This window comes from Bubalus kerabau, chromosome 3, assembly GCF_029407905.1.
Source record: "Bubalus kerabau isolate K-KA32 ecotype Philippines breed swamp buffalo chromosome 3, PCC_UOA_SB_1v2, whole genome shotgun sequence".
In the NCBI taxonomy this organism is placed as follows: domain Eukaryota; kingdom Metazoa; phylum Chordata; class Mammalia; order Artiodactyla; family Bovidae; genus Bubalus; species Bubalus kerabau.
The window spans coordinates 45647237-45663676 of NC_073626.1; the positions used below are offsets into that span (position 1 = coordinate 45647237).

A 16440-nucleotide genomic window follows, 5' to 3' on the forward strand; every position below is an offset into this window, starting at 1 on the left:
CATCACAATATTTAATTCCGAAATACTTCAGCATGAATCTTCTAATTACAAGAAAATTTTCTTAATATAACTCATTACAGTTATAAAATTTAGGAAATTTACCACAGATATAGTATTGTTTTTGAACATATGTTTTATATTAATTTCCACAGCTTATACCTTCATCCCAAACTCATTCTTTCTTGCTTGGATTAATGCAAAATTAGTGAACTACTCTTTATAGCAATGTTCTTTATAGCATCATCTCTTTTCAATTCAGAATGTAACCCAGAGTCATGTGTTCTATTTAGATGTTATGTCTTTTTGGTTTTCTTTATATAGGACATTTTCTCAACTTTTGTCTTTTCTGACATTGACAGTTTGAAGACAGCAGCATATTCGTTTGATAGTCCTTTAATTTGGGTGTTTTTGTTTGTTCCCTCATAATGAGATTCATATTTTCATCTAGAATGAAATACAAGCAATGTATTCCTGTTATTATCACATAAGAAAGCACATGATTTCAGTTTGCTACTTTTTTGTTGACGTTCATGTTGATTACTTGTATAAGCTGATGTCTATCATATTCATCTCCTGTAAAATATTTCCTCTCTCCTTGCAATTAATTAGCAATCTATGAGGAGGCATTGAGACTGTACGTGCTGTTCTCAGCCTTCTATCTGATGGCTTTGGCACTTATTAGGATTCATTTTTTTCTAACTCTGATATTATTTCTACTTTTAGTTGGTACTGTCATGCTAGGAAGAACTTTCTCCCCCTACCCATGTATTTATGTTTTAGGTGGAATTTTTAGTATTGTTCCCAACCAGGGTTCTTGGCCTCCTTGATCAATGGAAATTGACTAGAGGCCAGACAAGAAATTTAAGCAAGGCTTTATTGGAGCCCCTGCTGCAGCAGAGGGGAGCAAAAACAAGTAACAGATTCCCTTGCTGGCTCACTCACCAAAGGGGGTGAGCTGGTTCTTTATGTGGGGTGAGGGTAGTGGTGAGTCCAGGGGTTGGGCAGGAGGGGTGGCTTAGCTGATTTGCTCACCGCTTTGGTGGTGGTGTGTGCAGGGGGCATGTGCAGTACCCTGCTTTTGCTCCCAGTTCTTCAAAAGTGGCAACTAATTTTTTTTTTTTTGTCTTCTGTATCTTGTCCATAATTTCGGAGAAGGCAATGGCACCCCAGTCCAGTACTCTTGCCTGGAAAATCCCATGGACAGAGGAGCCTGGTAGGCTGCAGTCCATGGTGTCGCTAAGAGTTGGACACGACTGAGCGACTTCACTTTCACTTTTCAATTTTCATGCATTGGAGAAGGAAATGGCAACCCACTCCAGTGTTCTTGCCTGGAGAATCCCAGGGAAGGGGGAGCCTGGTGGGCTGCAGTCTATGGGGTCGCATAGAGTTGGACACGACTGAAGCAACTTAGCAGCAGTCCATAATTTGCCCCAACTGTGCATGCACACAGCTATTTTTAGTCCCTTGTAGTTTCTTTGTATTTTGTTGCTGGAGGAGATGTTTGTCCGGGTCCAAGCATTGCAGCACCGCAGCAGAGGGTTCCAGGTCACAGCCTGTCTCAGTATCATCTTGTAGATTTCTTGACTCAACTTTGGATTTGGTTATTTCTCCAACCCTGGTCCTTTTTAAGGGGATATGGCATACAGGAATCAAGATTTAGGTGTTTCTGGGGTATCATTGCCTCTAAGTCCTTTCAGCAGAAACAACTAGGAAAAGCAAATATTTTTCTAGTCATCTCTACCATCCACTGAACTGGGGTTATTTCTGATCTTCCCCCTTCACATTTATATCTTTTTTCTCCCACAGTGAAGGATCTACACCTTCACATAACAATATACATTAATCTTAAAATACAATATTGAGGAAAACAAGTCAGACTTAAAAGACTTCATGCCATATGAGTCTATTTACATAGAGCTAAGAAAACCCGTTGATACTTGTGGGGAAATTACCAAGATGGCGTCAGTCAGGCTCTTTCGCCCCACGCTCTCATAGCCTCTCACGGCGTGCTCTGCAAACAGTGACTTTGCATGAGGTATTCTCTTGGCCACGGGCTACTTTTTGTCCTCTAAGTATATATAAGCTTCACCTGGAAAAGCCCTGAAGAGTTGTGTGTAGTTATGTTGTACTGAACTGTGCTGTACCAGCCAGGAGAAAATAAATGCATCTGCAGTCCCTACGCAGATGGAACTCCTCGCATTTTCTTCCGGCCGCTTAGTTCTCACCTTACCTACCATGGGTTCAGTGAACAGTGCGCACAGTGAGATACAGAGAAACGATTGGTGCTGTGAGCAGAATCAACAATAGAATACCCCAATAGAAAACAAAAAGTTTAAAGACAAACACACCCCCTCTCACCCTTCCCCTGCCCCCGCCACAGCTGACATTGTTCTGTGCTCTTAGAAGCTAGGGTAGCGATTACCCTTGATCGGCCATTATTAGATTGATAGCAACAGGAAGGGAGAATGAGGACATGTCCAGTGCTGGAGAAGTTCTGTTTCTTGATCTGGGACATGATTCTAAGGGTATATTCAATTTTATAAGATCTTTGAGTTGTATACTAATGTTTTAAGCCTTTTTTTTTTGGCATATATATTAAACTCAGAAGTTGGATTAACTTCTTTTGTTTTCCATTGTGTTATGTGGTCAATTTTATATCTGTGTTAATTTGTTTCTCTTTATAGTCACTAGTGCGATTCCTCCCCATTGTTGTTAATTTTACCTTTTTGAATATTTTAAAGACTAGCATGATTTCAGTGGTCAAAACTATACAAAAAAGTGTCCTTGGAGAAAGAGGCTTATTCCAGTGTCCCTCTGCTGTTCTCCTCCCCTCCCCATTGCAAGTCTCAATTTATTTATCTCTGTATTGTCATGTCCTTTTATTTATTCCTAATACAGCCAGAATGACCCTTCCACAGGATAAGGAGATCATGTTACTTCTTTGCTCCAGATACTCCAAGAGTTTCCCTTCTTACTCAGAATGAAAACTCAAGTCCTCACAGTGGTGGACAGGTCTTCGCATCTGACCTGGGTTCCTCAAGCCTCTCCTGGCCGTCTCCAGGGACTCTTCCCCAGGATCACTGGTCCTCAGCCACCCCGGGCTCTGTTTCTGTCAGATCTCCTCCCACCTCGGGTTCTTGGCTTTTGCCATCCTCTCTTCCTGAGGTGTTTCCTCTAGAGATCAGCATGACTCATTTCCTTACTTCCTTCAAGGTCCTTTTTAAAAGTCACCTCAAGGAAGTCTTCCTGTTCACTTTATTTAAATATATCATACTCCCATCTCCACTTCCTGGTACTCTGTATCCAGCTGCCACTGTTATCTTTTCCTCAGCACTGTTGCTGCTGCTGCTGCTAAGTCGCTTCAGTCGTGTCCGACTGTGCGACCCCATAGACGGCAGCCCACCAAGCTCCCCCGTCCCTGGGATTCTCCAGGCAAGAGCACTGGAGTGGGTTGCCATTTCCTTCTCCATCCTCAGCACTATTGCACTCTAATATATAGCTTTTTTCTTTTGTTGTCTCTCTCTCCTCCAGAATAGAGGCTCCAAGAGGGCAGGGAATTTTGTATGTTTAGGTCACCGCTGTCTCTAGAACCGAATGATACACCACTCATGCTCAAATCAACATTTATTTTTAAAAAGCAGATGAATGAACACTGTTGAGGAGATAACAGTAGGAATGGCCTTGGAAATTCCATACGAATATGGTACCAGAACCAAAATGACATAGTATAGAAGCAACTCTTCCATAGCTCTAAGGGTGGAGGGTCAGGGGTGGGGCGGCTATTACAAAATCTGCCTTAGAGACATAAACCTCTCAGGATGTTAGAAGGTTCAGGTTGCTAGCAATAAGCTTCGGGGTTTAGATTGTTTATCAATTAAGAAGAATGAACTGAATGACTCATTTGAGGTAGATATTTCATGGAGGGAAAGTGTTTTAAGAAACGGAAGGGAAAAGAAAGAAAGGAAAAAGGGAAATCAAGGAGAAAAAGTATGGACAAAAGAAAAATGAATGCAGTTGTAAGGGAGGGACTTCCCTGTGGTTCAGTAGATAAGACCTTGCCTTGCAATGCAGAGAATGAAGGTTCAATCCCTGTTCAGGGAACTAGGATCCCACATGCCTCACCGACAAAAAAATCAAAACATGAAACAGAAACAAATTTGAAACTAATTCAATATAGAGTTTAAAAAATGGTCTGCATAAAAAAGTCTTTAGGGAAAAAAAAAAGAGCTAAGGAATTTCAGGTAAGAGCATCCTTGGAAGCTGTTGGTGGCTTCTCCTGGGCCCTCTGACTTCTGCACTGGAGGGCCCATGCTCTTAGATCTGCGTGGCAGTGAAAGAGAAAGAGTGCAAGCTCTCAACCCACGTGGGCGCATTTGTTGGGGGAACACTACTCTGATTGAACCGAGGAAAGCAGGTTTAGCCTGAATGATGCTGTCATTTACTGGACTGATTAAGAAAACTGTAAATAGCAGAGAGATATTCAGATGCTTATGAAGGAAACTCCTTTTCTAGTTTCTTCTACCTGCCCTTGAGATCCTTACCCTTTGCCAGAAGGCCCATCTGCCAGTCTTTTGGAAGAGCCTGAAGCCCTGCTTGGGGAGTGTGCCCAACAGGAAAACATCTGGAGAGGCTGAGTTTAGTGTTGAGCTCAACTTCTTCAGCTGAGCAGCTGCCTTTGGGAGCCTTAAGAAAGGACCCTAGGGTTATTTTCACTTGAGCTCCTGTTCTAAAGAAGAAATGTGTGTCTTCTTATACTAATGTGTTTTCCAAATGTTGCACATTTAGTTGAAACCAGGTGGTTTTAGAATTAAGGTAAAAGAGTTTGTCTTTTCTGAAGAAAATCCAGGAAAAGAGAAACTTCTGTGAGGTCTCTGAGGTACCTAGCTCCCTGAAGGTGTCAAAGGTCCGAGGCTGAAGCTTCAGGAGAGAAAAAGGTGTGTGTGAATAACCTAACTGGGAGACATGAGGGACTGGCAAGGCGCTTGAGTGTAGGGCTGGCAAAGTATAGATTTGTTTTACCCTTCATTGCTTCCCTGGGGTTCTGTGGCAGATGAGACAGTCTCCAAGCCAGAGCTGGAAAAGGCCAGAGAGCATGACCAGCCATAAAGACTGGGTCATGACTTCACTTTGTACATGCCACTCATCCATCCCCACCATCTCTCTAGGCTGTTCTTTAAATGTTAAGGGCATCAAAGAATGTCTCCTAAAGCACATTGTCCCTTGGATTTTAGGGCAAACTAGCTTCTCAGCTTTGGTGGGTATTTTTTGCCACTCCTTATGATGTTCCAAAACCAGTGCCTCATAAAAGCCAGCTGTGCGTGACGCTTGAGTAGCCTGCGTTACATGTATCGCAGTGGTCTCAGAGTGGGTGCCACGTCTCGGTTGTTGTGCCAACGCAACCTGTTAGTGATCTGAGCAGTGAGGTGGCTGGAAGAAGGGTCTCGGTCCCTGTCCTCTTTGAAGAAAGAATTCAGCAGAGAGCCCAAAGTTTGAAACAGATCAAGCATTTATTAGAAGCAAAGTGCAATGTGTGTAGAAAAGTACATGAACTCACAGTGAGTTGTGCCCAATAGTTCGGGGCAGCTTAGATCATTTTCATGGGGGCGGTCTTCTGGGTCGTCTCTGGCTGGTTGTCTTGCTTGTGGCCGTGTTTAACCCAACTCAGGGCCCTTCCTGGTAGTCATATGCATCTCTCAGCCAAGATGGATTTCAGTTGGAAGGTTTCTGGGGGTTGGCAGAACATGTTGTGCGCTGGCAGCTCCTTCCTCCCTTACACCCTCCCTACATGGAGTACCTTCTCTGCACATGTGTCAGGCTGGGAAATCCCCTTGACCACAAGCGTGAGGAAATTGTGGTCACTTTGCCTTCCACCCAGTCCGTGCCTGGTGCTTCTGCTGGTATCTTATCTTGAAGTGTTAGCAGGAGACTGGTTGCAGCTGCTCAGCCTGGGGTCCGTCTGTCTCCTCCATTATTAGGGCTTCGCGGGGGTTATTAATCTGTATTAATTTTTATTTTCACCATTTTGATTTCCATTTAGGTGCAATTTTTACATTATATGTTTGTGCAGGAGTACACACACGAGATAATTAATAAATAAACAAATATTCATATAGTGAAAGCATGCACATGGATTATTTTATTATTTATTCCTGGTGCATACTCCAGGAATCTTGGAGACTGCTATATGCAGATCATATGTGCTCTGACACCCCCACCTCAACCTAAACAATCCTATGTGCTAACCCCTAAGAAGACTTAGTGTATTAAACATTTAAGGGTGTCTTATATATGCAACATGATAGAGAATGCTGACCCACTAGAAGGGAGTTTCTTCATCTCTTTTAGTGAATATGCTCATTCTTATGCTATGAAAGATAACTAAATATACTTTCTTAAAACTTTTTTAAAATTAAGTTTTTCCTCCCAATTAAAACATTTTTGAAGTTAATGCAAATAATTTGAACGCTTCTAGTGGAACATACGCAGAAGGCAATGGCACCCCACTCCAGTGCTCTTGCCTGGAAAATCCCATGGGCGGAGGAGCCTGATGGGCTGCAGTCCATGGTGTTGCGAAGAGTCGGACACGACTGCGCGACTTCACTTTCACTTTTCACTTTCATGCATTGGAGAAGGAAATGGCAACCCACTCCAGTGTTCTTGACTGGAGAATCCCAGGGACGGGGAAGCCTGGTGGGCTGCCATCTATGGGGTTGCACAGAGTCGGACACGACTGAAGCAACTTAGCAGCAGCAGCAGTGGAACATAAAAAAAGAAAGAAAGAAAGTAAAGCATTTAGACAAAATTCTGAAGGTTTTTAAAAAAAAATTATTTCTATAACTAAAAATACATTCAAAAGTACAACAAAAGCATCTTTCTTTTCAAAGACACTTGGTTTTCTCTGAGTTTTAGTTAAATTAGTAATTAAATTGACTCACAATTTAGAAGATGTATATGGATTTTCAGAGATTTTCTACACTTGTAGCCATGCTGAGTTACATTACTTTGATGATAAAAAGAAGTCCTTTCACAGTAATATTTCAACAAGGCTGAAATACCTGTTTTCCATGATATTAATACAATTATGAATTACCTTATCTGAGCTGGAATTGTAGGCTGCTTGGCATTTTATATTACCTGAATAAGCTTGTATTCCAAGGCCACAAGATAATTTTCCTTCCAGGATTCAAAACTGTACTTCTCTTAATAGAGTGGAGAATGTGATTGAAATGCATTTTGGTTCTGAAGAATGACAGGTGTGCTGAATGGTTTAGGATATTTCTGTTTCTCATGGGTAGAATGCTAATAAAAGAGCTTAAAGTCCAAGACTGTCCCTCCACAGAATTTTCATACCTGAACATTTGAGTCTTTGTGAAACCAGAATCAGAATCCCCTTGAAACATCATCTCAAAAAGCCAAAATAAAATGTTACATCCCATTACACCAAATATCCTTGAAGAATTTACTAAACCCTGAATTAAACCCAAATATTGAGTTTATTTTTAAACTAAAATCTATATTGTACAAGCATATTTTAAAAACATTTCGTTTGAACAGCTGCCAAACTTGCATATTTAAAAAACTATGGGATAGTAACCAAATGAGGCCATTAACATATCCTCTGAATGAGACTCACCTTGATCCAGTGCCTTGGTGGTAAGTCCCTGGATCGAACCTCCTTACCTGCCCACACCTCTGCAACCAATTTCCCATGAATCCTTATGGATAGTACCTCCCCACCTCTTAAATAACCTTGTCTCTAATTTGGAAGCATCATTTTTAGAGAGATGAGAGTGCTTTTGTTACCTGATTCTTGGTTTCTTTTTCTTTTGCTGTTGCACATTAAAAGTGGCAAGAAACATAAGTAGAGGGTCTCAGACTTCACCTCCCCATCATGAGTGAGATCTGATCCTTAAGGGATTTACATTTTCTTCTCAACTGTTCCTCAGTGATAAAGTTCTGCCTGTGTCTTGTCTGGCAGAAAAGTCTCAGATGGCTGTATAAAGTGCACCCACAAGCTTATAAGGACATCTTGAGATATAGACATTCATGTATAAGAATTACGTTGAAGATGCCTCTTCTCTGTTAGAATCAATTAGGCTTTCAGACTACTCTAACCCCTCCTGGGAAGACACTCTCACTCTGTCATTAGTTGGCATGTCTGACAATCTTATTCTAAGTTTTTTACTGTGGTTGGTTTTAATTTTCACCTTCTGTCCAAAGCAACTTTCTTTGACCATTACAATCTCCATCCTTCTGACTCCAAGGCAGTCTTTTTAACCCTCTCACTCTGAATGATTGGTTGATGTGGGTACCAGGCTTCACAATGGAAGGAGAACCGGTTGTGTGCAGGGCATTCCATCTGTGTTAAGTACTATGTCTGTGTGTGTGTGTGTGGTGGTGGTGGTAGAGAAGCTCTCTCTCTCTCTCATGCACACACACACACACACACACACACAGAGAAGATAGGACTGCAGATTTGGTATGGATGGCTTTAAAATTCTCCAGCAATCCTGAGGCAGAAAGTAGGAGAGTCATGAAGGGATCTGCAGCTTTGCTAAACATGAATTTGAATCCCATCTACTTGAGGTTAAGGTAGGGAAGCAAGTCACTTAGTGAGTATTTAAGCCAACTGTTTCACCAAAATAGGGCTTCCCAAGTGGTGCTAGTGGGAAAGCGCCTGCAACACAGGCAACGTAAGAGACGCAGTTACCATCCCTGGGTCAGGAAGGTCCCCTGGAGAAGGGCATGGCAACCCTCTCCAGTATTCTTGCCTGGAGAATCCCATGGACAGGGAAGCCCGGCCTGCTAAGGTCTATCGGCTCACAAAGAGTCAGACGTGACTGAAGCAACGTAGCACTCAGGCACGCACAGACCAAAATATAGCATCGTCACAATCGTTCATTTTCATATTTTTGTTTGTCTGTTTTGTTGTCAGGGAAATGCTGTAAAGAGGTTTTGTCACCCTCAGCACTGCTGACATTTTGGGCCAAACAGACTATTGTTGAGCGGCCTGAGCAGCGCACTCGAGGATGTTTAGAAACACCCCGGCCTCTACCCACTAGATGCCAGCAGCTCACTCCTCCCCATTTTTGCGACAATCAAAAGTGATTCCAGCCATGACCTTCAGGGAGTAGAACAGTCCCAGCAGAGAACCCCTTCTAGATTGATGAGTAATAACTGAGCCACTGGAGTTTTATTAAAACTTTTATTTTTTAAAGACATTTATTAAATATGGAAAATGAAATACTATGAAATCTACAGGTCTTTTGAGGAAGGCATCTTGTACAGAGGAAGCCTCTAAATTCTTATTCAGTGAAGTTTGAACTAATATCTTCTCTTTCTGTTGAATAACAGTGTCTTCACTATAGGCATTCTTATTCAATGCTTGAGAGAAAATACTTGTCAATTGAATTTAAGATGAAATAGAGAATAGGGAAGATTTTATTCACAGAATCTCTTTAGGAGATTGGCCTTGTCAGTAAGATAGGAGTAAGGATGAGTTTTCAAGATCTTTGGAAGAAAAATCAGTGAGTTCCAAATAAATGGTATTTTTAAAAAATGTTTTATTTTATATTAGAGTTTAGTTGATGTACACTGTGTTAGTTTCAGGTGTACAGCAAAGTGATTCAGCTATACATGTACATAAACATTCTTTTTCAGATTCTTTTTGCATATAGATTATTATAGGATATTGAGTAGAGTGCCCTGGGCTATACAGTGGTGATGCTAGTTTTTATTACTTCAGTGAAATCTAGCCGTTCCCTGATCACAGTGGGAACAAGCAAAGACTTGGCCCTTATTGTCTGGGAACCGTGCCATGTGTTCAGCTTCTGCGAGGATCAGCTCTGGTGATCCTTCTAAACCCCAGGTGTCCACCTGTGCATTTATTTAAATTATACTCATGCCTGCTGTTGGAGAGCTTGTAAACATTCAGCACAATCAAAACTTCTTATTTATTCTCTCACTTTGTGCTCACAAGTTGTATAATTCTCCTTTTCATTCTTCAGTTTTCAGAGTCTTTATTCTGCAAAACACACTTAACTGAGCTTGTGTTTCTGAATACTAATCCATGAAGATGGTTTTCAGAAGGGGAATGGCAGCTAAGTGAGGTGCTGGTAATTTGTCAACGTGGATACTTTTTACAGCATGACTTGACTAGGATCTGGAATTAAATGCCCACGAGAGAGGATTAAAAATAGAATGGGTTTCAGTTTCAGAAAGTGAATTCTTGAAGTGTCTTTCCTGTCCTTTCCATTCAATTTATCACACACGCTGCCACTACCATTTCTGCAAATGAGGCAGAGTGTCATTGAATTGGAGCCCAAAGGGCTGGATTCTGTTGGCTGGATTTTTCTACAGACTGATGAGTTGCCATTTCAATGCAAATCATAACATACCTGTCCTGCAAGAGCATTGACCATACCTTTAAAGGGAAATCAGAACTGGAAAACATTGCTCTTTTTTGTACATCTTGATACATGTTTGATTCCTTTCAAAGTGGTCCCTGTGGAATGGTTTATTTGGTCTTGTCTTACTTACATGGGCTTCCCCGATGGCTCAGTGGGTAAAGAATCCACCTGCTAATGCAGGAGACATAAGAGATGCAGGTTCTGTCCCTGGGTCAGAAAGATCCTCTGGAGGAGGAAGTGGCTACCCATTCTGGTATTCTTGCCTGGAGAATCCCATGGACAGAGGAGCCTGGCGGTCTACAGTCCACAGGGTTGTGAAGAGTCGGACATGACTGAGCGGCTAAGCACACACGCTTACTTATATGCAGGCAAGGAGGACCACAAAAATCAGGTTTTTCAGAGTTTATTTCTTTATTGATCATATTTTCCCAAAGTATATTTAAATATAAGTATAGTTATATTATATCTATAATGTAGCAAAAGTGTCATTATTGTTAATGAATATGTTCATAGTCTATGGTAATGATCTAAATGACATCATAATAGAATTTGTCTGCAATGTACTAGAACCAATTTATAATAATAGTAGAAGAATTATAAAGAATTTCTCAATAATTGGAAGACTTGGAGTGTTGAGAGGATTGGTAAGATTTACATTTCTATTGATTTTCCATCACTTTAGTGTGTGGTTTGAGTGAGTTTATCACAGTGAGAAAAGGGTAGAGGGTTACTGAGTCTTTCAGCTACACAAAGCTCAGCTCATTTGGACCAATGGCTTTCAGATTTGTGGACCACAAATCCCATGTGTGTGTGTCTGTGTGTGTGTGAGAGAATCTGAAACAGTCTCTGATATTGTGCTTATTGGGATATTTTCTATTACATTTGATTGTTTTCCATTCTGCTCGTGAATTCATTTAAAAATACTGAACACAATTTATTCGCGTTCATAACCTGTGATTTGAAAAACACTGGTCTAGTGAAAAATTTTTTTACTAAAATCTATTTATTACTGTCTGGTACCCATTTTTTTTTTTTAACTTTTTATTTTATTTTGGAGTTTGGCCAGTTGGCAGTGTTGTAATAGTTTCAGGTGGGCAGCAGAGGCACTGAGCCATGCATATACACGCATCTGTTCTTCCCAAACTCCCCTTCCATCCGGGCTGCCGCACAACATGAGCAGACTTCCATGTGCTATACAGTAGGTCCTTGTTGGTTATCCCCTTTTTTTTTTTTTGTATGCTTGTTAGTTTATTTGGTATCACTTTTCAAAGATGGGAAGGTACATTGGGACAGAAGTAAGACTCAGTGGAAGTTTTTGAACATGGCTGATACCACAAGAACAGAGACCCTTGACTGTGGTGATATTAAGCTTTTCTGACAATATTTTAACATCACCAGGGGTAAGGGCTTTACATTCATTTTTATTTTTTATTTTTTTTTATTTTATTTTTTTATTTTTTATTTTATTTTATTTTTAAACTTTACATAATTGTATTAGTTTTGCCAAATATCAAAATGAATCCACCACAGGTATACATGTGTTCCCCATCCTGAACCCTCCTCCCTCCTCCCTCCCCATTCCATCCCTCTGGGTCGTCCCAGTGCACCAGCCCCAAGCATCCAGTATCGTGCATCGAACCTGGACTGGCGGTTATCCCCTTTAAATATAGCAATATGTACGTGTTGATCTCAAACTCCTTAACTATCTCTTCCTACTATTCTTACTCCCCATCTTTTTTCTAAGTCTGTGTTTTATTAAACGCAGGACTGGTTCAGGGAATGAACAAAGTTTCCCTAAGTTAAACTGTAGAAATATCTTTCAGTGTCGTGATGCTTTTTCTCCAAGGCATGGCTGTATTTGCGCTATGGATGAGCTCCTGAAACTGATAGAAAAGCTAGAGGTGTTTTCTTTTTCTCAATCTGCTTATTCTGAAATACATCTAGGTTTTCTTTTGTAGATGAATAAACTATAATCCCCTGAAAAACCCAAATAACACAACAATCAAAACAAACAAATGCTGATCAAGTCCAGCAGCTATGTTTTGTGAAAAATCTGGGGTCCTTGAACAGGAAGTGACTTGGCTAAGATCCAATATCTTCAGTTCAGTTCAGTTCAGTCGCTCATTTGTGTCCGACTCTTTGAGACCCCATGAATCGCAGCACACCAGGCCTCCCTGTCCATCACCAACTCCCGGAGTTCACTCAGACTCATGTCCATCAAGTCGGTGATGCCATCCAGCCATCTCATCCTCTGTCATCCCCTTCTCCTCCTGCCCCCAATCCCTCCCAGCATCAGAGTCTTTTCCAATAAGTCAACTCTTCGCATGAGGTGGCCAAAGTACTGGAGTTTCAGCTTTAACATCATTCCTTCCAAAGAACACCCAGGACTGATCTCCTTCAGAATGGACTGGTTGGATCTCCTTGCAGTCCAAGGGACTCTCAAGAGTCTTCTCCAACACCACAGTTCAAAAGCATCAGTTCTTCAGTGCTCAGCTTTCTTCACAGTCCAACTCTCGCATCCATACATGACCACTGGAAAAACCATAGCCTTGACTAGATGGACCTTTGTTGGCAAAGTAATGTCTTTGCTTTTCAATATGCTATCTAGGTTGGTAATAGCTTTTCTTCCAAGGCGTAAGCGTCTTTTAGCAGCTAAAACAAGCATTCTTTTAAAAACACATATGGAATTTCATATTCATTTCATTTAGCATTTGGTACTTACAAAGTGATTTATGGCTAATCTGGAAAGTTCTTTCAGAGAATTCCCTGGCAGTCCAGTGATAAGGACTTGGAGTTTTCACTGCAGGACTTTCTGGGTTCGATCCCTGGTCTGGGAACTAAGATTCTGCTATCCAAGTGGAGTGGAAAAAAAAACAAAAACCAAGCAAATAAACAGAAAATACTTTCAGCCTGCTCTGATGGAAATCAGGGGCAGGCCTTACCCACTGCCACTGTGCATGCCCACACACACTTGTTCATCTGGGTGACTGGCCTGTAACACCAAGGCCCAAGAAACCTGACTCATGTTGCTGGCTTTTAGTTACCTTGATACTGTGGGAGAAACAAGAAGTTCCTCAGCTGGCTGTTTACATTCTGAGCCCTGGGGAGCCCACGTGGATGACACAGCAGGAGGAAAAAGGGAGCTGGGGCTATATAAACTGCCCGCTCTGTCTCAGGCCACTCTCACAGTGCATGACCTTGGGAAACCATTTGACCTTTCTGTATCTTGGTTTATCTTATCTGCCACAAGGGGATAATAATATCACACTTCTTTTCTTCTTTCTGTGCAAATCAAGTGAGAGCAGAGAATGAAAGCTTTTTTGAAAGGCCAAAATGATACCTACATACTGAATGGGTATTACAAAAGATTTTCCCTCTTGTCAACAGATATATCTTTTCTTTATTTTCTAAAAATAGAAAGGCACACAAATAATTATTATGATTGTTCCTGTGTTTCATCTGAAGAAAAACCATTAATAAAATCAAATGTTGAGTTTTCTGGTTATATGTTTTTCATGCATATTAAAATAAATGGAGCTCTTAAACTGTTTATAAACGTATCTTCTAAAATCAGCTTGAGTAGCAGCACGGGGTATGTGGATCAGACTCGGACGAGGTGGGGAGCAGGCATTTGCCTTGGTGGTGGCAGGTCTCACTCTGCCCTCCGTCTGCTTCCCATGTGACCGTAGACAAATGACTCAGTCTCTGACATGCCTGGTTTCCTCACTGGAGAAATGAAGATGCTCCCGCCGAGCTCACAGCCTTGTGAGGATACTGATGAAATGGTGCTAGTTGGTAAGCCAGGGGCAGCAGCCCACACCTGGCCTACGGTCTGCTTTCGTGGGTGAAGCTGAATGGAACCACCAGGGTGCCCATGATGTGCACGTTTGTGTGGCCACGTTTCCCTGGCGATGGCAGAGCTGAGTAGTTGTGCCAGAGATGATCCAAAAAGCCTAAAATATTTACTCTCTGGCCCTTTACAGAAAAGTTTGCCAACTCCTGAGAATTACTTGATCATGAATGTAAAACACGGTTTCTGGTACATGGTAAATTCTAAAGAAGAGCAGCTATTCTCATTATGTAACAGTGATAGAGGTCTCAGTGAATTATGATAGTGTTGGTGATGATAATTATAATAATAATAATAGAGATGATGATGGGGTGTTAATAGTAATAATGATGACAATGATGATAAAAATTATATTAATTTCTTTGGCCACCAGCTCCAAATTCTTTCATCCTATTATAGAAACCACTCTTTAGATTGGCTGATATCTCACATTTAAAGGGTTTTTTTCCTTTCTCCTGGTATCAAAATTAACTTCCAGGAAAGGATCTGAAACTTGCAACAAGGTCAAAGAACGAAGCTCTAGATTTCAGGCTTCATCAGCAGGGAGGGGAGGTATTCTGAGGGGGGCCCAAAACTGTTCCTTGTTCATTTCTGCAAAGTGCACACTAACCTCTTCACACTTTTTTTTTTTTTTTTCATTCTGGACAACAGCTTAGAAAATATGTGGGAAGTGTTCACAATTTTTTCCGCCTCTACAATCATGCTTAAGTATGTAAGAGGCCTTCTCCTGTGCTGGGTTTTGTGGTACATCCTGGGGTCATTTTCTCGGATCCCATGGGAATTCCTGGGAAAATTTTGTTTGCTTTTCTAGACTTTTTATTTTTTTGGTTTGCAAAGCTAAGAAAAGGAGAATAAGTAATTTGTTTTTATCCATAATTTCTAGGCTAGAGTAAGATTTCCTCTAAAGTGCATAATTTTGCTAATCTATGGCCTAAAAAATGGAACCCACTCTTCCCATCCAGTACATCTCAAAGTAAATTAGACCCACTCAGAAACTTAGCATCTGCTTCTTCTCCTGGTTATACATTCACAAATAGGATTTGTTTCTCCCTTGCAAGCTGTTTCCCTGGCAACAAAGCCACCCTTCCATAATCAGAGCACTTTGTCACTTTTGAAGTTTGACTTTCTGACAAGGCCCGCTCGCTTGGGGAGATGAAGAAAACAGCATCCAAACACAAACATTTCGAAGACACTAAGTGGCGCCTTAACAAACGGGAACTCCATTGAGGTGGCTTGGCCGTGGATGGCATGTCGGGCGGCATCACCGCCACCCTCCATCGCCGACCTGTGAAGATCATGGGCTCTTGAAGAAGCTATCCTTGTAGCAGAGAACAGATGAGTGATGCTCCGACTGGAAAAATTACCATAAAGTTACAATGTGGGAAGCGGCGGATGGAGAAGTAGAGGGATTGCAGCTGGCAGCCCGGCCAAGCGAGCTCACCTGGGGATTGTTCCATCTTGCTCATCTCTAGGCTGAAGTGGTAGTGTCCGTTACAGCCCAGATGCATCCCAGGAACACTGGCTCTCCTTCCTCTGCTCACAAGCGGCCAGGACCAAGGGAGAGGTCTTAGCGGATTCTTGGATGGGCTTTTCATTTATTATTATTATTTCTGGTATTATTATTATCATTTAGCCCTGGTGACTTTCCCCCCTGCGGCTGCCCCCTCAGCCTGTGAGCACAGTCAGAACCTCACTCAGCTGTGGGCTCCATAACTCCCGCTCCACAGTCCCTCCCCCTCCGCAATCCTCTGCCAGCCCCCTCTGTAACCGGAGTGCGGTGGGTCTGGGTGGAGTATTTGGGGTAGGAAAGTCGGGCAGAGTAAACAAGAAAGGTACCTTTTTCCTGATGAGCCAAGAGACCTATAGAAACTGGGGAGACCCTGCTGAGATTTCCCCCCTGAATGAGCTTAGAGTGAGGGGGGTTGGAAAATACCAGAGAAGAGCAGACGTAGTAACAGAGGGAGTGTTTTCATCGTGAGCTTGCTTTCACGATCTCCAGGTACACAGTGGGCTGTGGTCCTGGGAAGACGGTCCCCAGGAGCACGGGGTCGCTCATAGGAGCGGCTGGACCCACGTACTCCTCCTTCAGACGGGGTGTGTGTTAGGAGGCCCCTGGCGGCGTCCAGCGTGGTGGGAGGTTTCAGAGGAATTAAGTGAAAAAGGCATGTTCTGCAACACAAG

General features: G+C 42.0%; 1 protein-coding gene and 1 long non-coding RNA gene across 8 annotated transcripts in view; one reads left to right on the forward strand and one right to left on the reverse strand.

The window, feature by feature from the left end:
- MLIP (muscular LMNA interacting protein) overlaps positions 1-16440 on the forward strand; it is a 286739-nt gene that overhangs the window by 93240 nt on the left and 177059 nt on the right. The window contains exon 1 of one of the 7 annotated variants that reach the window (XM_055571770.1): positions 6024-10800. The exons of the other annotated variants lie outside the window; for them this stretch is intronic. Coding sequence (XP_055427745.1) covers positions 10738-10800 — 63 coding nt within the window. The 5' untranslated portion in view covers positions 6024-10737. Of the gene's footprint in view, positions 1-6023; positions 10801-16440 lie in introns of those variants that run through there. 7 annotated transcript variants of the gene reach the window in all.
- Positions 15354-16208, reverse strand: LOC129646080 (uncharacterized). Its single transcript, XR_008711670.1, has 3 exons — positions 16096-16208; positions 15701-15792; positions 15354-15610 (listed from the first exon to the last, which is right to left on the reverse strand). It is a non-coding gene; the product is annotated as an uncharacterized LOC129646080 (long non-coding RNA).